Source organism: Carya illinoinensis, chromosome 13, assembly GCF_018687715.1.
Source record: "Carya illinoinensis cultivar Pawnee chromosome 13, C.illinoinensisPawnee_v1, whole genome shotgun sequence".
In the NCBI taxonomy this organism is placed as follows: domain Eukaryota; kingdom Viridiplantae; phylum Streptophyta; class Magnoliopsida; order Fagales; family Juglandaceae; genus Carya; species Carya illinoinensis.
Window position 1 is genome coordinate 27,042,297 of NC_056764.1, and position 24,037 is coordinate 27,066,333.

Below are 24,037 nucleotides of genomic sequence, written 5' to 3' on the forward strand. Positions count from 1 at the left end.
ATGGTGGTACGTTTAGAGGGAGAGGAATGAAAGAAGTTTTGAAGACAGAGTGGTCAATCGATGAGATTAGAGATTTATTTTTTAATACTTTACTCCATTGGTCAATTGTAATTGATTTTCATGGCATGAGCTTTCATGAATTCCTTGTACCACTAAACTAGCATGCTTAGGTGTTGCTCTTGTATATGTCCTATATACTTGGGATCTTGCCTACACTTTTGATTAATAAAAAATTGTTTACAAATAAAAAAAAAAACTTATTAAAATAAAAGATAATAAAAAAAAACTCAAAAAATCGAATTTAGCACAAACTAAGTTACAAACAAGGCGAAGGTGACAAAACCTGATCCATGAAAAGCAGGGAATGCCAGAAATTCAGCGGCTCAAACTCAATCCACTCGAATAGGTCTCTGTAAACGAAGATAAAAAATTATGGGGTTGACGAAAATTGCTATAATCTAGTTAAAATTCTTGTGGAGACCTACCTAGTTTTCAGAGTTTTAAGCAAGCTATCACAGTAAGCCTTGGCAGCAGAGAGATCAAATTTGCCCGTGTCTATAATAATCTTTGAGAAGTTTGCAAAAACAATTTTGGCACCCAATTTGCGAAATTCTGCCAATAATAGTGCAAACACTTTCCGCATCACCTGTAGGTGTTAAGAAGAATCAAAAGCAGTCATAAATCATTTGCACTCCTACTTTTAGATGTAGGACAGAATCTAAATCATTGTAATCATTCTTTTGATTGCTTCTCTGTAAGAGGAATATGAGACATTTTGTCAAGAGAATGAAAAAGTACAAGGAAAAAAAAAGCCTAGTGAGCAACCTTATAGTCTGTGCACCCTAGAACATTTTTCATGTCACAAGGAAACACCCTGTGTAATCCAACAAGTACTTACCTTGTGAAGAATGCGGTGAAGAGCTGGGTCGTGAAGTTTTGATTGAGGGCTGCAATATAAAAGAGAAAGAGGTAATTACTTGAACCAAAAACAAGAACCATTCAAATCAAAGTTAAGATACTGCAACCTGCAGAGCCATCGATATAGATGTTGCAATATTGCATCAGCATATACATTTCCAAATGTGACTGCATCCGCAAGGCACCTTTGGATCAACTGTTTTAGGATACGAAATGCAGGTGCACATGCAGTATCCTCATCAAAGCCACCTTGTTCATTCAGAATATGTACTCCAGAAGTCATGTCCTGGTCATATCCTAACAAAGCACCGCCTTCCATTTCATTCACTTGGTTACTTTTTAAAAGACCATTTACAGCCAGGTGATGAATCTTTAGCTCTACTGTTATTTTTCTATATGCGCCAGGGTATGTAATAACAGGTTGATGGACCTCATCAACAAAACAGGTCTCTTCTTCATTAATGCCTCCTAGATCCGGAACACCATCATCAGATATCCAAAGTACCTGTTGCTGATCATGTAGTGCTCTTGAAAAGAAAATATCTGCTGTAAAGATAAGCCAGTCGAGTTCAAAATTCCCTACTGGTACATGGGCATATTTCGAGAGAGAAATTCTCTCATTCAACCACTGGGATGATGCTGCACACCGTTGCATCCCAATTTTTGCAGCCACTTGTTGCCACCCAAGAACTTGATAGTGACTATCACGAGCATTGGAAGGAATGTTCACACATGGGAAATCATCTAGAGCTCGGATACCTGACTTCATTGATTGAGGATGTGGGCATTCAATAACAGCAATTGTAGGCCCAGGGTGCTGATGTCTGTGCTCATTGATTGCCCTTTGCAAAATCTTTTCAGCATCCTTAACATATCCAACATAGTCCAACTTGATAACAACACCATTACTTGAAGGCTGCTTATCAATAGACACAGCTTGGCAAGCTTCACGGAATTGTTTTTCAAGAAATAATGGTGATAAATCTTTATTTTGGTAAGGATTAACCACCACAACAAATATTGTTCTTGATGCAGGAAAATACCCAATGCATATAGCCCGCCTTTCTGAGATGCTGTGATACAAGTAAAAGAAAGAGATGGAATGTTCCAGATAAGCGCATTCCGTTGTAGTCTTCATGTGAAGTTCACTTAGACTCCAGCCATCCTGAACGTTTCGTTTCTTGGCTGTTTTTTCCACCTTACAGACACAACCAATCTGGAGGATAGCATTGAACTCCAATGGAACCTTCGTCTCATATATCCCCTGACAAAGGATTGCATTGTAATCAAACTAATATATGCAATTAAACCACTCAAATAGATATTTCAAATGAGCACTCCAATTGGTAGCACATAAGTTATTCTAGCCCTACTCATAAGAAGTTCAAAATCTCAATATACTAACCTTAAAGTTGAATCTTCTAAAAAATATTACTTCCTTTGTCCTCATAAAAATTTTCATTTCTTTAAAAATGCTTGAAAATTATGACATGAATATGTGGAAGCTTTAAGCACATAAATAGCACAGATATAGGTTTTACCAGCATTTGGAGGAAAAATGATGATGTGCAGAAGCTTTTAAGGCTGAAAAATATTTTTTATTGGCATATGTGACTCAATGGTCCTTGGGTTACCCCCATGTGGTTTGGCATGTACTAGTTCCTGAGTTCAAATCCGAAAATGGATTTGCCTTAGACCGTTAGTATTAGTCACCTAGGGATTCATGAATGTCCCAGTAGGGCTAGGATTTGGGCTATAGCTCAAACCCGACTTCAATGAGCCCTATGGCTTCTCATCATCTAGGCCTCTCCTATCTGGTTCCGAGCAAGTAGGGTGCTACCATGGCCACGCTTTGCTAGAGAGGTTGCCTCTGGTTTCCCCTCCAACCCTTTATTATTCATAAAAATAAATAAAAAGTTAAGGCCCAAGCCCCAATTGGACGTATACTCAAATTCACCACCCTTCTATATTCAATCTTAAGCATTACAATCCCTTCCCTTTAAATCCCTAGTGCTTTCTTTAGACCATTCCAAATTCTGGGAAAAAAAAAAAAGGCTCAAAAACCAAAGATAGGTGGCATAATTGAAGTCCCACACTTCTACTAGGACTAGCTTTGATACCATCAGCAACAAACTAAGAAAATTCAAAGTCACATTTGGGTTTATACTCCAATAGGACTAGTTAAGGTTGCAATTGGAGCCCTTTTGAATCATTATAAACCACAATAATGTCTCCTGACTCCCGCATAGGCAATGTAGGATTTCTATTCACCTTCATCATATACTCAATCTGAGATAGTTGTTTTTAAAAGTTAACCTGAGATATTACAAGCTATCATGTTTTAATCTCACTTACAAGCAACTTGAGAACAAAAGATGGAACCCATAATAAAAATGCACTCACCTTGCAAATGTGTTGGTAGGAGTATTTATCTAAGACTCCATCCCTTGCCAAAAATGTTACAGTAAGAACACTAGTTGGGAATGCACATTCTACAGCAACTTAGAATGCATGAAAAAATGTTTCGACCAAAAAGTTCACCCAAGGTTTCTAAAGTCTAAGATAAAATTTAAGAATCCCTTAAAAATTAGCATTGGGGGTGGAGATTTTATATTACATATAACCTCTCATCTCTAAAGCTTCCACAAATAAATTGTCCTAAATTAGAATTTTAAACAAATGCATATAATGCTTCTATCGGGCCGTAATCCTATGTCCACTTAAACTAAGGTTGGTGGAACTTTCCCTTAAAAAAACCAGTTGGTGGAACTTGCCACATCCTTGGTGGCTTGTTATGCATTGCAATTTAATCATGCAGTCAAGAGTTGTACTCAAAAGTCTATTTTCTTTTCTTTTCTTTTCTTTTCTTTTTCTTTCTTCTTCTTCTTCTTTAATCATGGAGGAAGAATATATCTCAATATACATATGATTCAAAATCTCCCTCCCTCCCTTTTCTTTCTTCTTCTTTAATCATGGAGGAAGAATATATCTCAATATACATATGATTCAAAAGGAAGAATATATCTCAATATACATACGATTCAAAATCTCCCTCAATATACATATGAGTCAAAATCTCCCTCCCTCCCTCCCTCCCTCCCTCCCTCTCTCTCTCTGTGTGACTATGTCCTTTCATATTCTATTTTCAGCACTTCTCGCAAGAAATAATCGTTAATCTTTTTCTGCTTTTTACATATTTTCATCGTTACTCTTCAGTTATTATTCCTTAGTTTTGAGATGAGATGGAGGGTTGTTTTTGGATTGAAGCCAAGTTTTTTGATGTCAGTAGTAAGGGCGGTCATTTTTTCTGTATCTCTGAGAAGAGTAGGAAGAGTACAGAGACTCTTTCTCTCAATGGAGATATGATTCTCTGAATGGCTAAAGTGGTGGACTGTTTGAGACAAGTGGGAAGTATGGAACCTTACTAGACTAGAAGGTAAGGTAACAAAGTCCTCTTGGTCCAAAGATGTCGAAACTCCTATGGTAGTTTTGTGAAGTTGGTAGAGTTTGCCAAGGGTAACGGGCAGGGTATACTAGTGATCCCTGAAGGTAAGAAAGGGAGTGAGTGGGAAGTCTGTGAGGATAATGAGAGAGCTGATGGGCTCGAATTCCACTGGTTCAATCAAGGTGGGAAGTAAGGTGTTGAATAATAACGCCAAAGAGAGGAATGCAACCTCTTCTTCTAGAGTAGAAAATACTTCTCGGGAAGTTTTGTATCTTGATGCAGTTTTGAATACTGAGAGGAAACCAGTTTCTCAACAGTCTGAAGAAGATAACATCTCTTGAAAATAAAATCAGCGGTCGGTGAAAAGGAACAGGGAGGAGCGTTGGCCTTCCACAGTGTTGCAGAGGTTTGGAGAAGTTGAAGGGTCACTTTGGCATATTCGGACAAAGCTCTTAGGATGGTATCTAAAGGTTGCATCTTTGTTGAAGTCTGTGGATGGGGGGGCCTACACTTATTGATGGGCTTGGGCCAGGATTTATTGGGCACTAACGACAAGAAGGAAGTGGGATGGGTAATAATAGTTATGGACCCATGGGAAATAACAGGAATGGTCTGGGACAAGGCCCAGATTCGAAGTCAGTTCAATGGAGAAGAAAGAACTATGATGGGCCGCGACAATCTAGAAGCCCAACAGTTGAGGAGGCCCAGCCAAAGGCTTCGGCGGTTCCTCTACCAAGACGTCAGGCGATGCAACAGCTGAGGAGTTGGATAGGAAGGGGTGGTTGCTGAACTGAAAAAGATCACATTAATGGAGGAGATTTCATGGAGGCAAAAATCTAGGGTTTGATGATTGGAAGAAGGTGACAGGTGTACAAAATTTTTTCAACAAATGGCGAACCTCATATGTAGGATCAAGAGGCCATCAAGGAACATGCTGTCAATTTTTATAAAAAGTATTTCAAGGAAGAATATTCATGGAGAACAAAGCTAGATGGTTTGTCTTTTGATGCAATTGATCAAGAAAGTGCAGCATGGATGGAGAGTGTTTCTGAAGAAGTGCTTGATGTCGTCAAAGGAATGGCTAAAGACAAGACTCCGGGTCGGAACAGGTTTTCTAAAGCTTTTTCCAAGCATGTTGGGACATTGCGAAGGAAGACATTATGAAGGTATTTCTGGAATTTCATGCTTTTATGAAATTCAAGAAAAGTATCAATTTTACTTTTATAGCTTTGATTCCTAAAAAGGTGGAGGCAGCAACTATGCAGGATTTCAGGCCAATTAGTTTGGTTAATGGGGTTTACAAGATAATTTCTAAGGTGCTGGCCAATTGGATGAGTGCAGTAATGGGAAGAATTATATTGAAGTCACAAAATGCTATTGTGAGAGGAAGACAAATATTAGATTCAGTTTTAACGGCTAATGAATGTTTGGATCACAGTTAAAATGGGCGAATCTGGAGTTTTGGTTCAATTGGATATGGAAAAGGTGTTTGATCATGTTTGCTGGAATTTTCTGTTGTATTTACTTGGTCGATATCGTTTCAATAAGAGGTGGTGTATGTGGAAAAAGATTTGAATTCTTTTTTTTTTTAATAAATAAGAAGTAAATTTTATTCATTCGAATGAAATAGACATAGTCTGTGTACATAGGAAGTATACAAAAGAACACCTAAATACATTCTAAATTAAGGAAAGAACATCATGAACATTGTTTCCATCAAGTACAATAGCATAGAACCAAAGCATCAAGGTGCGCATAAAAAAAATTTGAAGCTCCGCCATCATGCGTTCCCTATCCTCAAAGCAAATCTCTTTTCTTTCCAACCATGTACACCACATGATACACAACGGGATCATCTTCCACACTGCTGCCACTTAAGGGCAACCTTGAAGTTCCTTCTAACAGGCCAATAAATCCACCACTTTCGAAGGCATTACCCAAGCAATATCCATTCTTCTAAAGATCTCATCCCAAAGCCCCCTTGTAACCTCACAATGCAATAATAGGTGATCTACAGATTCTCCATGCTTTTTACACAGATAACACCAATCCATCACAATAAGTCCCCTCTTTCTCAGATTGTCCGTAGTCAAGATCTTCCCAAAAGCCACAGTCCAAACAAAGAAAGCTACTTTAGTAGGCACTCGGAACCTCCAAATTCTCTTCCATGGGAATGGAACATGACCTTGGCCTGACAAAATCTTATAGTATGTCCTGACTGAATGTTTTTTTACTGTCAATGGCCCTCCACTGTACCTTATCCTCCTGTGCCATGGTATTTCCCATAGAAAAAGCTTTGTATTTCTACATCAAGATTCTCCATTTTGGTGAATGGTAACCTGGTTGGTTTCTTTAATAGTTCACGTGGTTTGAGACAAGAAGATCCAATATCTCCTTTTCTCTTTATTCTTGTCATGGATGCATTGAGTATAATGATTGAAGCAGTAGTGGGAGGTAACTTTTTGTCAGGTTTTGAAGTGGGCTGTGATTCTCGGAGTAGTGTGATTGTTTCTCACCTACTTTTCGCCGACGACACATTAATTTTCAGTGAAGCTAATCAAGACCAACTTCAGTCCTTAAGAGCTCTTTGGCTATGTTTTTAAGCCGTGTCAGGATTCAGAATTAACTTTACCAAGTCTGAAATAGTTCCGGTGGGCTCAGCGTCAAATATCTCAGATATGGATAATATTTAGGGGTGTAAAATATCATCGCTGCCTATGACGTATCTTGGTCTTCCCCTGGGTGCCTCACATAAATCTGTTTCGATTTGGGAAGGAGTGATTGAGAAGATTGAGAGAAGGTTAGCAAGTTGGAAAAAATTATATTTGTCTAAAGGGGGTAGAATCACTTTAATCAAGAGTACACTGTCCAATCTTCCAACATATTTCCTTTCTCTCTTTCCTTTACCAATTGTGGTTTCTATGAAAATTGAAAAGATCTATAGGAATTTCTTGTGAGGAGGTAAAGGGGAGGATAAGAAATATCATTTGATGAGTTGGGATAAGGTATGTCAACCGATTTCTGATGGTGGCTTGGGTGTGTGTAACTTGAGGCTTTTTAATAAAGCTCTTTGTGGGAAATAATTATGGAGATATCATTTTAGAAAGAGATGCATTATGGACAAATGTGATATATGTTAAATATGGGGGTATGTCGGGTAGTTGGTGTTCAAATGAAGTAAAAGGAGCTTATGGGATGGGATTATGAGGTCAATTCGAATGGGTTGGGAGGAGTTTGTTAAACATATCAAATTTGAGGTGGAGGATGGATCAAGAATTCACTTTTGGCAGGATAATTGGTGCAGAGAGTTAACTCTCAAGAATGAAATTCCTTCACTTTTGCAGATTGCAAGGCAGCAAGATGCAACTGTGGCTGATTCATTTTCTTTTTCGAATAATAGCATTCAATGAACTGTGGACTTCGTGAGAAATGTAAGTGATTGGGATGTTAATGTTATTTCAGATTTTCTCAGCAGATTATATGAATTGAAGATTGTCCAAGGTGTAGACAGACTGTTGTGGATTCATGAAAGAAATTCCAGATTCTCAGTAAATTCCTTTTATAATGCTTTAACCTGCCAAGGTGTATGTGATTACCCCTGGAAAAGTATTCGGAAAGTTAAAGTGCCGAGTATGGTAGCTTTCTTCTGTTGGTGGGTGTCTCATGATAAAATTCTGACTTCAGAAAATCTATGAAAGCATGGTCTTTGTATTGTTGATTGGTGTTCTATGTGCAAGAAAGATGGCGAGTCAGTTAATCACTTGTTCTCCATTGTGAGGTGGCTAATAGTTTGTGGAATGTCATTTTTGGAAGGATGGGTATTTCTTGGGTGATGCCAAAGCGTTTGGTGAATTTACTAGCTTGTTGGAGGTATGCTGGGCAGAGTCTACCTATTGCAGCCATTTCATAAATGATTCCTTCGTGCTTGATGTGGTGTTTATGGCTAGAAAGGAATGGGAGATGTTTTGAAGACAAAGAACGATCGATGGAAGAAATTAGGGAATTTTTCTTTGAAAATCTATGTCTACGGGCTAAGGCTAATGTAATGAATGGTGATGATGTGTTGGAGTTAATCTAGTTTTTTAACTTGACAAAAAAAAAAAAAAAAAAGGTTAATCTAGTTTTTTATCTTTTTAGTCACTGTGTATAGGTATTTCCTCTTGTGTACTTCCTATGTAATCGGGCTATGCCTATTCATGGTAATAAAATTCTTATTAATTATTAAATATAATACCCCTCATTACTGTCAATGCACAATAAGAAAACACTGAACTAAAAACCATAAAATAGATTTGCTAAAAATGTCATAGTGATTCATGCCATCATGACAAATGCATGCAGAAATACCATGAAAGAAGTCCAAGAAACTTGTAACATTTACCATAAATGATGACCAGTAATATGAACGAGGTACACAAGCAAGAATCAAATATTATTATTTTTTTTTTTAATGAAATGATTAATGTACTTGGTTACCGAGTGCTAACCTCAACTTCCGGGTCTGCCAGGAGGGCTGCAAGTTTTTTACTATATTTTCTAAATTGATCTTCATCGATTGTAACCTATTAAAATCCATTAAAGCAGAAGAAAATAAAAAACTCAGGCCTTGAATGCGAAAAATAAAATCAGATGAAAGGACCATTATAAAAACTATAAAAGCCACAACACCAGGCATACCTCGTATAAGTTATAGCTATGCCTTCCATGTGGAAGAATCTTGTTAACACGCCTTCCCAGAAACTCTTCAGTTACAGGTGCTTTTGAGTTGAGGTAAAATACTCTGGGAACAGTTACAGGAATCTTATGCATGAATCCTTCTACAACAACCCAAGCAAAAAATTGGCCATTCTCTGAACTCCGAACTAGCTGTACAACCTGAACCGTAGAAAGAAGAGATCAAGCTTTCACATACTAATCATTCAGCCCAAACATTTAAAAGGAATTAAAGTCATATTACCTGCCAGTGGCAGCGCGTCAGGGCTATTTCATGCCTCCTAAAATATGAACTGACACCAGATTTTTCCAGAGTATCTTTCTGATTTATCACACCACCCAGCAGTTCAGAAACACCAGTACCATAGTCTCGAGTCTTTGAGTTGCTCAATCTGTCAAAGCCAGTGCCATAACATAATGTAGTAGATTATTACTACCATAGGGTAAAACATATCTAAGCTCACAATAAGGAGGCACACAAACAAATCAGTCATCCAGATCTGCATCCAATTGGTGAGTAGAACCACATATTTGATCAATCCAAAATAAATTATCAAGCTTGTGTTTGTTTTCCCCTGAAATTTGGATGGTAATACTGACATACAACCTAAACAACATCAACCATCTTGAAGTCATTGACAATAGTTGATGATATGGATTGAGTTTAATAAATTATGGAAGTTCCTTATTTTTTTTATGTTCATGCTATCCACTTTTGAATTGTCACTAGTCATGATAGATTTTTTCACAAGAGCATACCACCTAGCATCCTTTGAAGCTAATAAGGATGATCAACCCCTCTGAACTTTCAGATGGAGCACAAATAAGTGTGGCCTTTTAGATAAATATTTAAACCTAACTATAAATCACATCCCATTCTATAAACAATTATATGTAAACTCTGGTTCTCAGAATGAAGGTTGTACTAGAAAAATCTCTGAATCTGTAGAACAACATTTTGTACCATATCTCAATCTGCATGGAAACTTCCAAGCCATCAAAATGGGCCTTCATATGTAGGCAACAAAGAACAGCATACCTTTGCCTCTTCCTTCTCTCTAGAGTATCTTTCCACTTTCTTTTCTTCAGTTCAAGCCATCCCTGGTAATCCACATTCCTGTCAATATTTTCAGAAGAGAGAGAATTTTGGTGCAATTGTGGAGAGTCTTGAAGCACATGTTCACTATGACCAGTTTTGTTTTGCACAGAGTGTACTTGTCCATTTTTCTTGACCAAATTCTGTTCATCATTAACTTTATAGCTACGAACAATCGGTCTGAGTCCATTTACAGAACTGCTGCTTTTGTTTCGAAAGTCTTCCAAATCTTCAACAATTTCTTCATTCCTCACAGCATTGGTGCCAACAGGATCACTGTTCTTTCTTAACAGATCATCTCTGTTCAATGAGTAGAAGATGTCAACTAATTTACGTTGTCGAAACTTGTCCTCCTTCTCACGAACCTTCTTATACAGCCAATCGGGATGTACAACCCTAGGGACAGGATTTGCAACCTGAAGAACTCAAATAATATTACACGAGGCATGCAAAAGAGAAAGGGAGGTAAATAACCTCAACAAAGAAAAAGCAACAAAACCTTTTGCATTGCTGCCGGAATGGTGATAATTTTCTGAATTGCTGAACTAAGCCTTTGCTTGTAATAAGACCAGTCAATAATGGATCGAATGCCAACATCCGATGAGATCTTGCACCATTTTCTTACATAAAACTTCATTATTTCTGCAAATTTGAACATTTTACCCCCTTTCTTCAATAAACAAACAAACAAACAGAAAATGAAGTTCAAGAAAACAATGGAAGAACTTTACCAGCATCAGTTTCAAATATTGCAACAGGAACAGCACGCTCACTTACAGGTGTCCCCTACTCAGCCAACATAAAAAATATTTCAATCAAAATGCCCCCAAGAAAAGCAAAAGAAAAAGGGAAAGGAAACTGAACATAACCATGCCATTTATTAGAATAACAGTTTCTGAGATAGCAAATAGAGATGAAACTTTGCATACCAGTGATCCATAATACTGAGGAAAAACAAAAAAAGGTAATGACATCACATCATGAGTAGTACTCCATAAATTTAGGAAGTGATATGCAAAAACAAATGGCTTAATTAAAAGACACTGAGAAAAAATGTTTCCATATGTGAACTTACAATTACTTATCAAAAAAATTGCGAACTTACAATTATAAGGCATATAAAATCTCTCTGAGAAGTTGCAGAGAAGAATAAAGAAAAGCATTGAGAGGAAAGAGAGAAGAATCCACAATGACTATCAGGCTAAGTAGTGATGTAGGAATTTTGAAGGCATCGTTTTCTAATTACCAAGAAGAAGACGAGGAGCTGAAATTTTCTGTCAAATGATTAGATAGTGGATGTGTTATTGAGCAAAGACTGACTAACCTTGACAGAGTAAACCTTTTACACAATAGGGTTCACCAGTGTAATAGCAAAAGAGCAACTTAAATCAAGGAGAGTTCCATATAATTTTAGCTGGGGTCAAGGCATGGATGAAGTGAGTCAAAAAGGCTGATGAAATTACCAAGGCAAAGAAGTATTTTTGCGACAAATAACAATGTCTCCGATGGTGACATTGTCACCAAAATAAACATGATGCAATTGAACATGTTGGCTTTGCTGCCACTATTGCTTATTATTCACAAGGTCCAGAAGAGAATAAAATTGCTCTTTCTTTCCTTATGACATTTAGAACAACTTTCCCATTGCATCTTATCTCAGTAGTGCATATTAGATCAGTAATCCATTTTGGGTGAAAGACAACAAAAAGAACAAAACGCAAAATCTACTATCACAACACCCTTTCAGGTCAATCAAAGAGTATATATAACTAACCACCCCTACAGAACTCATGTCAATGTAACACTGATAATATTAATGTATATAGAGCTGCAATATTGCCCATGATAATTCACCTAAACACTGCAGAAATAAGAATGTGACACAGCCTTCCCTCCGTTTTTCACTGCCAGTGAGGAGTTTTCAGCCATGAACTCCAAACTACAATTATATAGACCGGCTTCAGTACAAAAATAAATGCTTGTACACTTAACTTGCAATGTTATGCCAACAAAATCCTGAATCCAACCAGTACTGTTGGCCACTTTAACCTGTTCCCAACGACATAAACTTATCTCTCTTTCAGGATAAATAGCACTTTCCTTCCCTTGAACTATCATCCCTTTTTCACTTACACCCAAAGACTTTTATTCAGTGCAACTTCAACCCTATGCCGTAGTTTTTGGTGACATTTTACCTCATTATATAAAACAATAATTAACTCAAATGAAACACCTGAGAAAAGATCATTCTTAAAGGACTTGCTTTTAATTTAGGGGCATTTTTGTCTTTTTGACATATTTCTGTCCAGATTAATGTCGGTTAATACTTGATAAAGGGGCCAAATTGAGACAGAAATTACTAGTGGGGGGTCCAAGTCGCTCTTAATGGAAGTTTAAGGTGTAAGAAAAAGATGGTAGATAGCTCATGAGGGAAGTATCATGTACCCTCTCATTACGTACGGATCCCTATTATCAATACAGTAACCTATTTCTGATTGTTCCCTTGATTTGCCACTGAAAATTCCTAATGAATATCAGATGATAAGAAACTGCATATGCCAAGTAAAACATGAAAAGACCCATCATGACAGATTCACAGCCTTAGAATGAAGAACGTACCTTAGGTTCACATGCAACTATATACTGGCAACGAAGTCCTTTATCTTTAACCATTGTATCACCAAGAAAATCAGCAAGGCGTTTTGCAGTAGTTACTGCACATGACTTTTGTACACCATAGTCAGCTAATGACTTGCTCATAGTGCTTGACTCTGATATGTAATCAAGTAGCTCACTGTCCACAATATCTTTTCCTTGATTCTGACAGAAGAAATGAAAGAAAAGGGCATAAAAACTGAGCAATCCTGACTGACTTGAAGATATCCAATTGCCAATAAAATAAAAAGAGAGAGAAAAAAAGAGTTCCACAACAAATCCCAGTGCTATACTTTAAGCAAAGAAATACGCGATACTAAATGCAATTCATTAATGTTAGAATATATTGTCTATAATGTGTTTGTATAAGGGTATATGTGTCTCTTGCTTTTAGTGTATATATTGTCAGATTTGGCTGAATAATCCATTTGAGGTGCTTCCTTCTCATTATATAGAAATAATTACAAAGATAAGATTGAGAATTCAAATTTGAATCTCAACAAACTACATCTTTATCTCTATCTAATCTCAACAAACTAAATCTTTATCTCTATCTAAACTAATCTGATTTTATCCTATCTAAATATGTACAAGTTGAATTTAAATACAAGATAACTATTAGAAAACATATCCTATTAGGAGACTGCCACATCTTAAGAAAAGAAAACCCTAGTTTCCTTTGATATATATATACTTGTGTGTACACTGTGGATGTAATAAAGTGAGTAATATTTTCTCTCAATCTCGTCTACATGGTATTAGAGACGATTCTCACGAATCCGAGTTCTATAAATGGGTTGAGAGTGTTTTTCAGGTGTAGTTTGTGAGCTCACCGTGTTCCCCGGCGTGTTTCCGTGTGGTTTCCGTGTGGTATTTGTGCTCGCCGGCGCCGTGTGGTGGTTGAAGCGTTTTTCGGCCACTTTCCAGCATCATCTCGGGTACTGGACACCAAGGGTGAACTCGCCAGCAGATTCTGTTGTTCCCGAGCTTGGTTGCCGTCGTCTCCAGCCGCCGGAAGGGGTCACTGTCGCCGATCCAGTTCCGTTTGGTTGCAGGTAAACTCGTATTCCAGTTCTGGAGTAGGAATACTCCTGAACCTGTATAGGGTTTTATTCCGGGTTGGAATAAAACGTGTTTGGTAACACGGATAGCTTAAACCTATCCTGGGTTAGGATAGGCTTATCCGAGACAGACCCAAACGAGCCAGACCCGGACCCGATCCAAGACCGACCCGGATCCGATCCGAGTCCGACCCGGGCCCAATCCGAGACAGTGCATATCGGCCATATACCGGATCCGATCCGATACACGCCCATATCGGCCATATACCGGCCGAAACAGACCCGATACCGGCCGAAACAGACCCGATTTCGGCCGATACAGTCCGGTTCCTGCCACTTTCAGGCCGATACATACCGGTTCTGAACCGGTACAACACATTTTTGACCGGTTCAGACTTATTTCATCCGATACAGGCCCGGGATTTGGGTTTTTAATCTGGATTTCTACGTTTCCAGATTGTATTTTCCAGTTCTTGGTCCATGTTTCATGATTTTTATGTGAAATCTTTGTTTCTAAGTGGATTGTTATAATATATTGGTATATTTTCCATGGCAACTAAATTTGAGTCAATGTCACTTGCACCAAATATTAGTATGCCTATGACTTCGGTGAAGTTAAATGGAAAGAATTACATGTTGTGGTCAAGATCCGTTGAAATGTTTTTGAAAGGCAAGGGTCTTCGTCGTACTCATCTGATTGATCCAATTCCTGATTCGACTAGTTCTACATTTGCTCAATGGGAGCAGGAAGATGCTCAAATATTATCTCTGATGTTGACTAGTATTGAACCTAGTATCTGCTCAAATTTAATACATTTTGACACTGCTCAAGAGCTGTGGGGGCATCTCAAACAGATGTATTCAAGTGCTGGAAACATAACTCGTATTTATGAGTTGTGTAAACAATTCTTCGTGTTGGAACAGAATGCTTTGGGCCTAGAAGAATATTATTCTCAAGTGATGGGCATATGTGAAGTGTCAAATTAGGAACTTGGGAAGTGTGTCTCCCTTTTCTTGTGAAGCGTGTCAACTTAGTAAACACCATCGTGTGTCTTTTGTTCCTCGTATTGATAAACGTGCATCGAGTCCTTTTGAATTGGTTCACTCTGATATATGGGGACCAATCAACATTGAATCAAATAAGTTTCAATATTTTGTTACACTTGTTGGTGACTACTCTCGTGTGACATGGTTGTTTTTGATAAAGGCCAGATCTGAACTTCTTTCCATATTTCAAATGTTCTGGAAACAAATTAAAACTCAGTTTAACAAAAAGGTTCAGATTTTGCATTCTGATAATGGTAGAGAATATCTATCTGGTGCCTTTGCTACTTACCTAAGTGACAAAGGAATTGTTCATCAAACATCATGTTCATATACACCCCAACAGAATGCGGTAGCTGAACGCAAAAACCAGCATTTGTTAGATGTAACCCGAGCACTATTGCTACATATGTATGTTCCTAAACGGTTTTGGAGTGATGGTGTTCTTACTGCTTGTCATCTTATTAATCGTATGCCTTCATCAGTTCTTAATGGTTCATCTCCCTTCTCCGTCTTGTTTCCATCATCTCCACCTTTTTCTCTTCCACCAAAAATCTTTGGATGTGTTTGCTTTGTTCATAACCTTGGTCCAGGCTTTGATAAACTTGACCTCCGTTCTACCAAGGGTCTCTTTGTTGGTTATTCTCGGACTCAAAAAGGATATCGCTGCTATAGTCCTACTCTTAGATGCTATTTCACGAGTGCTGATGTTACCTTCTTTGAGTCCATACCTTTTTTTTCAAATACATCTTCGAGTGTTGAGTGTGACCCTCTACCATTACCTACTCTTACATTATCTCCCTCACAATCTCCCTCACAACCGAAGGTTTACTCACGTCGCTTGCGGCCGCCAGCTCCCATGCTCCAACCAGTCGTGCCTCCATCTTCAGATCTTGAGTTGCCCAGTACTTCAGACTCTCTACCTATTGCTCTTCGCAAAGGTAATCGTTCTTGTATTATTCAACATCCTATTAGTCAATTTGTTTCATATCATGCCTTATCCCCTTCATTCTCATGTTTTACATCTCAAGTTTCAAAACTCTCTATTCCTAAGACACTTCAAGATGCATTATCTGATCCGGGATGGAGGACAGCTATGGAAAGTGAAATGGATACTCTTCATCATAATGGCACATGGGATCTTGTTCCACTACCACCTAGTAAACAACCTGTTGGCTGTAAATGGGTATACACTATCAAATTTCATCCTAATGGTTCTGTAGAACGTCTGAAAGCCCGCCTGATTGCAAAGGGCTACACTCAAACCTATGGCATTGACTACGAAGAGACATTCTCTCTAGTTGCCAAAATCTCTTCTGTACGAGTGCTAATCTCTCTTGCTGCTAATTTAGACTGGCCCTTATTTCAGCTGGATGTAAAAAATGCATTCCTCCATGGCGACTTGCATGAGGAAGTTTATATGGAGCAACCACCTGGGTTTATTGCTCAGGGGGAGTATCGAGGTACTGTATGCAGGTTGAAAAAGGCATTATACGGCTTGAAACAATCTCCTCGAGCATGGTTTGGAAGGTTCTCTGATGCTGTATGGAACTTTGGTCTTCACAGATGCCAAACAAACCACTCGGTATTTCACTTGCATAGTGATGCAGGTCACATTTTGTTGGTTGTATACGTGGATGATATTATAATTACTGGGAGTGACTCTGCTGGAATTATTAGACTAAAGCAATTTTTACATGATCAGTTTCAGACGAAAGACTTGGGCAAGCTTAGATATTTCCTTGGAATTGAAATCAGTAGATCTAAAGAGGGCATCAACCTATCTCAGAGGAAATATGTACTTGATCTTTTAGAAGAAACCGGCATGTTGGGTGCACGACCTATTGACACCCCTATGGATTCCAATCGTAAATTCTTGAAAGAAGAAGGGGAGTTGTTTAGAAATCCAGGTATGTATCAAAGACTTGTTGGGAAATTGAACTATCTTACCATCACTAGACCAGACATCTCTTATGCAGTGAGTGTACTGAGTCAATTTTTACAAACGCCTAGGATCTCACATTGGGATGTTGTAGTTCATATTCTTCGTTATCTCAAGCGAGCACCTGGTCTTGGAATACTATATCGACCAAATGGACATCTTAGAGTTGAAGCATTTTCAGATGCTGATTGGCCAGGATCTCCTTCAGATAGAAGATCTACTACTGGATATTGTACCTTTGTAGGAGGTAACTTGGTTACATGGAAGAGTAAGAAACAAACAGTAGTAGCTCGTTCTAGTGCAGAAGCTGAATACAGGGCAATGGCACATACTATTAGTGAGCTGACATGGTTACAACACTTTCTTCAAGAGATTGGGTTTCCAGCTCCTATCCCTCTCCAGCTATTTTGTGATAATCAAGCTGCACTGCATATTGCCTCTAACCCTGTATTTCATGAGAGGACTAAACATATAGAGATTGATTGTCACTTCATTCGAGATAAGATACTAAGTGGTGACATTGCTACGCCTTTTGTGAAGTCCGCAGATCAACTCGCATATGTGTTTACTAAATCCTTGTGTTGGAGTCGATTAAAACCTATTTGTTTCAAACTGGGTTTATATGATGTATATGCCCCAGCTTGAGGGGGAGTGTTAGAATATATTGTCTATAATGTGTTTGTATAAGGGTATATGTGTCTCTTGCTTTTAGTGTATATATATACTTGTGTGTACACTGTGGATGTAATAAAGTGAGTAATATTTTCTCCCAATCTCGTCTACAATTAACATACATCAAGAAGATCAAGCCAACGGTTTGCAACAGAAGCTACAGCTGAATAACACTCCTCTAAGGTGGATCCATGGAGGAACTTATCGAAGAGCTCAGCCTGCAAAAAAAGATTTTTTTTTTTATATAAGTAAAAAGAAATATACTAATCCACGTAATTAGGCATAACCCAAGTACGCAGCAAGCATACAAGAGAAAACACCTAATTCCAAGCTAAGAAATAGAAAAAGCAACATAGAAATCATGAAAACAGGTCGCATCCAATACAAAAGCCGATGCCCACAGTAATAACTTACAGAAGAAAAAATCTCTAATCCCTCCCAATGAACACTCTGTAGCCAATGCCCGAAGCAAAAAAGAGATTATTATATGCATTGAAGAAGACAATCTGGAAAAACATATTAACAGATTCATCTAAAGCAACTGCAAAAATGAACGTAGAATTTCTTTTCCAGTTTCCTCAGAAGGAAAAGTTGGTTCCATAAAGCAACGACATGAGTCTTTGAAAAAAAAAAAAAAGTTGGTAGGGTAACAAAGGTCTATCAAATTTTATTTTTTTTTCTAAAGTAAAAATTTATTAATATTAATAGGTGTAACCAAGTACACTAGGTGTATACAAGAGAGAACACCTAGCCCTTATTAATAGAGAACCCTTAATGACCAGTAACTCCATCCAATGTACACCAAATCCGATTGGGACAAAACTCTCCTCCCCACAGCAAAGCAAATCACTGTAACTACCCCAAACCCTTTTTTCCACAAAACTAAGACACCACCCGAAACTCCCTTAGAAGCAACATTCTACATGCTACACCCAAAACTAATGCTACACCCCTTCCTACAAGGATGGAGGAAGGCTTCATAATACAACAGATCTCGCAAAATATACCACTGGCAAGAAGAAAAAAGACCAATTATATAGCAGGTAACAAACAGCTGAATATCCAAATAAGAGGTTACCTGGAAAACTTTGATGAGCTTCAGTTCACCTCTTCGTTTGATCTCAAAACCTTTAAGCTCAGCAAGGGTTCCATCATCATTAAAAACAGCATATCGCTTCTTAATAAGGATCCCTTCTTCCTTAGAGGCAGGAAGAATCATTGCCTACATGGATTAGTGATGATAAGGGTAATGCAAAGACAATGAAGAACAAATAAGTTGTTAAAATCCAATCATAACTATCAACATTACCTTGTATGGACCATCCACTTCAAATTCAATTGAGCATTCACTATGAGTTATATACGTTTTATTGATAGAATCTGTCAGCGTCTGTAAAACACAGTAGTTAGAACTTCAAGAAATGTCGCAGTTAGCATACTCAGCATGAGTACAAGTATATACAATTATGCAGAATGGAACAAAATACATCAGGAAGTACACACTCTAGAAAAAGATCCCATGCTGACCTGGTATTGATCATTTGTATTGTTTCTAGCCACATCAACATTAAGCATAACACATGGATATGAGATTGTCAGCTTCTTCTTGAGGTCTCTGAAATGTGTTCCCATATGATGTAGTCAGTGTCTTTAGATACCCAACAACCATATTTTCACAAATCAAGATGAAACATTGGATAACACCATTAAATTTGAATATGTACAAGTAATGCATATCAAAATATCAATGAATGCCATATAAGTGATAAGGACTTTGACACCTGCTGTAGTTAATAGATACCAATGACTACTTAAACCATGAAGAGCCAGATCATACTTGGTTTTGAAAGTAAAGTTCTCTGGAAAAGACCCAGGAAGCACACACCAGATACCATCTGTGTCTAATTCAAGTGGTTTTCCAATTTTATCAACCAATAACCGAGCATTCTGAATTATTTTTGCTCCTGTATACGTAACTACTCCAGCCATTTCCATTGAGTACCATCTTGCACCCCTGAAAGAAAAATAACTTTGAAGATAAGACCAGCATAGAAGCCACTGTAACAGCAGACTGAATATAATAAGAATTTCAAACAAAATGGAAGTCCCCAAACTCACTTGCGCATGACATATCCATAGAACGAATTAAGAATACACTTATGAGCAAGTTGTAATGAATCATAAAGCACTACCATATCCTGCAATAACAATACAAGACTTGTAACTTGTCATTACTAAAATGGCTATTTTCCAATTACTCTACAAGCTGAAGAATAATTCCATACTTGTGCTTCCTGGATTTTTATAGAATTTCCACTGGCCTTGGCTTCTGACAACTTCCCTTTCCAAACCTTGTTAAGTCCTTTGTATTCATACCTTCGATCCCGAAAGCTTGAGCAGGAACAAAAGCAATATAAGTGGAAAAGAGAGAAAGAGAGAGAGAGAAAAGAAGTAACAAAAGTAATTCTGGAATGCAGGTGTACACAAACGATTCATCTTATCTGTCAACCTCATGTCTATCAAATGCATATCCAAGTGAGCATTCACTTCCAGTGCTTTGTTATTATCTTTCTTAATAAGATTGAGACCTCGTTTGGTTACACAGTTCAGATGAGATGAGATGAGATGAGATGAGATATTTTGTTAAACGTTGAACAAAATCTTGTTATAATATAATTTTTCAATATTAGTTTTGTTTTGGAATTTGAAAAAGTTGAATTTTTTATTATATTTTGTGTGGAAATTTGTGAAAGTTGTAATGATTTTATATGAAATGAGATGAGATAGTTTGGGTTTGGGTATCCAAACCAACCCTGAGAATAAGCATAGCCCAAGTACACAGGATATATACAAGACAAGACACCTAGTCACCTTCACTGTTTCATCACCATTATCTACACTTACATAGTAAAGATTATCTTTTTCAATATATAGTATACAAAACTTATGACATAACAAATTTTAACCGCTCACCTACGAACAGTGTCAACATAAAATGGGTTTTCCCGCATGCAGATTCCTGCTTCTCGGAGTTCAGTGACTGGCTTTTCAAGTACCCTTTTATATGCCTGCAGAAGAAAGTAAAGTTTAATCTCTTGGGCATCAGTTAAGCAAACATATCTACCAAGACAGTGAGAAATATACCTTCTGACTGTATTTTTTTAGACGTTCTTTTAGCCTTGACTGTTGTTCTGTCTTAGGAAGGTCAAGAAAAGATTTTTTCAACTGACCATCGGCACCATCAACAAACTCAGACTCAATTTGCCTCTTCAAATGGTAATAGTCACTGAAGTTATTCAAGGTGATGTCCAGGCAAAATCATCAGTTAGTCTTTTTATGGATACAGCCTATAGATATATTGGAAGATCTAAACACAGAAATGATACCTTTTCTTTGCCATAAATGTCTCTCCCCGCCAAACCCATTCAAGTTTTCGTAGACAAGTTTTGCCTGGACGGTTGAAATCACATGCAGTGCACACCTCATCTGTAACTATTGATGGTGGCTAGAAATAAAACAAGGAGAAACCTTAATGTACATTGATGGTAAAGGTATAGGCAGAGGGGGCAGAGAGACAAAAACAACAATTTGAGGACACAAGTGGGCAAAAATTAAGGCATTTTGTAAAACAAAGAATAAATCAGCTACAATTTGACAGGAAGAAACTGTAAAATATGCCGATCAGGAGACAACTCAATTAAAAGTAAAAGCCACTAACAGCCCTTGCTTTAAGTGGCAATAAAGTTTTGTGTTCATTCTCTTTATTACACACGGAGAGAGCCAATTTGACTAATGTTCCCTTGGAATTACAGGTGTTCCTCAGGAGGTTTCCTTTTTCATTTGAACAGCTGCATTGGGGAAGATCTTGATAAGAGACAATCTTTATAAAAGGGAAGCTGTCATAGTTGATAGGTGTTACACGTGTAAAACCAATGGAGAGCCTGTTGATGACCTATTACTCCATTGTTTGGCATCAACGGAGACCAGTTCACTTGTCAGTACTCTTTCTAGGGTTATATGAGCAATGCCAAGGAATGTGATCTAATTACAGGCTTTCAAGGGAAGCATCTTTTATGTAGAAGCAGACAAGAGAATATGGAAAGCTACTCCAGCATGCCTATAGACAATTTAGAGAGAAAAATAACCTGATGGTTTTGAGCTACATAGAGCATCCATTTCCACGTCTTTTTAGAATTTCTTAGCTTTTGGACTTAGAATGAAGTATTTTTGGAGCAATGAAGTGTTTTAGGAGCATTTCTTGTATATTTCGGTTATTTCAGCCTTCTGCTTTGATATATGATTATTTTTCACATTATTGTGATAAAACAACGCCTTAAAGATATTCTCCAGTTACACTGTCATATACTTCATACTATAGTCTAACGCACTGCACCCTTGCAACATATTTTATAAGTGAATGTCAAATAAACCCCAAAAAAAGGGGGGGTTGATCATAATTGATTAAAGCATTTATTACCAGCGTACCTGAAGCCTGTTTGTTAAAATAATATTTGGATACATTGCAGCCACATCGAGATGATATATTAGGGGGCCTTCTTCGCGTATAGGTTCATCTCGCAATCTCACAAGCTGCAGATGAGTGAATAAAAGAAAAACAGTTCTTCCAGAAATCACTTTTAAGGTTCAGATGTTAATGTCATGGAAAAACTTCTTTTTATAAGCATTTAGGTCAAAAAGTATTTGATAAAAAATAATATTAAGAATGTATCGCAGGCTTTGTAGATGCAACAAAAGCTTTAAATATTAACAGAAAAATGAAGCATTATGGACACTAATGCCCCTTTGTAAAGAAATTAGCTGAACACATTTGGATGAGTCCAAGCCCTATAATTAGAGATGAGCTTATATGCTTGAAAGAGAAATAATCAGCACCTTTCCCATTATAGAATCCTTCACTTCATCATAATTAGACACCGATTCCAATTCCATCTTACCCTCTACCCTTATAGCATATTGTAAATCCCGGTCAAGGTTGTTGATCAGTTGCTGCAATTCAAAATAGCATATTCACGAAGCATGAACAACAAACTAAATAATTATTCCAAAATCGTGATTGAGTAGCATCTAATTAGACCCAGAAAGTTCTTTTTCTCAAAGGAAAATGATTGCAAATATTTCAGTAAAGCAGCTTCCATGGAATCTTACAAAAGGAATGGATCAATCTTGAAGGAAGTTGTTGGAAAGAAATGTCTAAAAGTAGAAAGTATAGCATCAAAAGTGAAGTGATTAGCAACTTAAACAGTATCTCAACGACGTACACCTCAGTAATACCAAGACCATAAGGTTAAAGAACATCTAGTTTGTTAGCACTTGTATGCACATACAAATTGCTTTTTTGGTGTACATCAAAATATTTTGACTTTGAATAATTATACAGTAGAAATTTTTTTTTCATATGTAATCAAAAATTTTATTCATAAGAGAAAAGGGCACAGCCCAAGTACACAGGAAGTATAAATGAGAGTGCCTAACTATGGTTTACAACCGAAAGTAGAAAATCGTGGACATTTAGTCCATTGAAATCAATGACCCCCGTGCAACAACACATACATATAGGGGACCATTGGAAATAAAAGAACCATTAGAGTTGCTTGGAAAACCCGTCACACAAAATAGAAAAAATTTGCCAGACAATGGCCTATGAATGTTGCAGACAGAAAAACAATAAAAAGGTACAAGTATCTGGATAGATGTGTACCAGGTTTTATCAATTTTTGGTAAAGACTGGCTCAAGCCAAACTAGGATAGCAGACAATGTAGAGATATAGGATGAGCACTTCTTGAAACCAGAACTATCAGTCATTTTCAAGTTATATAAACAAATAAAGAAACTGCATACCTCATAAGCAGATGGATCAAGCTTAAAACTGGTAGGAATATCGGATCTAAAAACCCCACTCTCAAGGCATTCCACATGGCCACCTATATAAGTCTCACTCTCAAGAAGGTGATGATTATAAAACTTCTCTGGATCAGATTGGTGTTTGTTAGGACAGATAACATTAGCCTTGTATGCCTGTAAAGGTAGCAAAACTACAAATGAGACTTGGAGAACCATAATTGTTTAGTGGTGGAGAACTTGCTTTGCAAAGTGTAAAAGCCTCAGAATGCATGTGCACAAGAACTCACCTGAACCATTAGAAGCATTTCACAAAGGGTCCCACTACCTTTGCGTAAAACCTCATCAGGTGACATGGGTATGATAGTAGCAAGAGAGAATATGAAGGGATGAACATAGGTCATATATAGGTAGTAAGTAGCAACAGCATCAGAAACAGAATAGGAGGCCATCATCTGTAACACCATTTTCAACAACAGACTAAAAGTATTAGCAATGTTCCCCAGAAGGCAACGTACAAAAGAAAGAAAGAAAAAGAGGCTAAAAATAAACACGTTTAAACTTTAAAAAAAAAAAATAACTAACAGGAATTAGCAGGCACAATGCATAAGAAAATAGTTTGACATTGCTG

The 24,037-nt window shown here is 37.5% G+C and overlaps 1 protein-coding gene across 1 annotated transcript in view; it reads right to left on the bottom strand.

The window, feature by feature from the left end:
• LOC122292056 (DNA polymerase epsilon catalytic subunit A-like) overlaps window positions 1-24,037 on the bottom strand; it is a 61,431-nt gene that overhangs the window by 19,012 nt on the left and 18,382 nt on the right. Inside the window, exons 12-36 of the mRNA XM_043100247.1 lie at window positions 23,697-23,861; window positions 23,407-23,583; window positions 22,440-22,553; window positions 22,032-22,136; window positions 20,933-21,051; window positions 20,691-20,832; window positions 20,520-20,614; window positions 19,832-19,937; window positions 19,665-19,744; window positions 19,384-19,560; window positions 19,074-19,161; window positions 18,856-18,936; window positions 18,625-18,768; window positions 17,669-17,764; window positions 12,792-12,992; window positions 10,904-10,958; window positions 10,672-10,814; window positions 10,116-10,588; window positions 9,321-9,468; window positions 9,041-9,238; window positions 8,851-8,925; window positions 1,026-2,182; window positions 899-947; window positions 486-646; window positions 344-410 (exon numbers count right to left, since the gene is read on the bottom strand). Of these exons, the coding sequence (XP_042956181.1) occupies window positions 344-410; window positions 486-646; window positions 899-947; window positions 1,026-2,182; window positions 8,851-8,925; window positions 9,041-9,238; window positions 9,321-9,468; window positions 10,116-10,588; window positions 10,672-10,814; window positions 10,904-10,958; window positions 12,792-12,992; window positions 17,669-17,764; window positions 18,625-18,768; window positions 18,856-18,936; window positions 19,074-19,161; window positions 19,384-19,560; window positions 19,665-19,744; window positions 19,832-19,937; window positions 20,520-20,614; window positions 20,691-20,832; window positions 20,933-21,051; window positions 22,032-22,136; window positions 22,440-22,553; window positions 23,407-23,583; window positions 23,697-23,861 (4,416 nt within the window). The remainder of the gene's footprint in view (window positions 1-343; window positions 411-485; window positions 647-898; window positions 948-1,025; window positions 2,183-8,850; window positions 8,926-9,040; window positions 9,239-9,320; window positions 9,469-10,115; window positions 10,589-10,671; window positions 10,815-10,903; window positions 10,959-12,791; window positions 12,993-17,668; window positions 17,765-18,624; window positions 18,769-18,855; window positions 18,937-19,073; window positions 19,162-19,383; window positions 19,561-19,664; window positions 19,745-19,831; window positions 19,938-20,519; window positions 20,615-20,690; window positions 20,833-20,932; window positions 21,052-22,031; window positions 22,137-22,439; window positions 22,554-23,406; window positions 23,584-23,696; window positions 23,862-24,037) is intronic.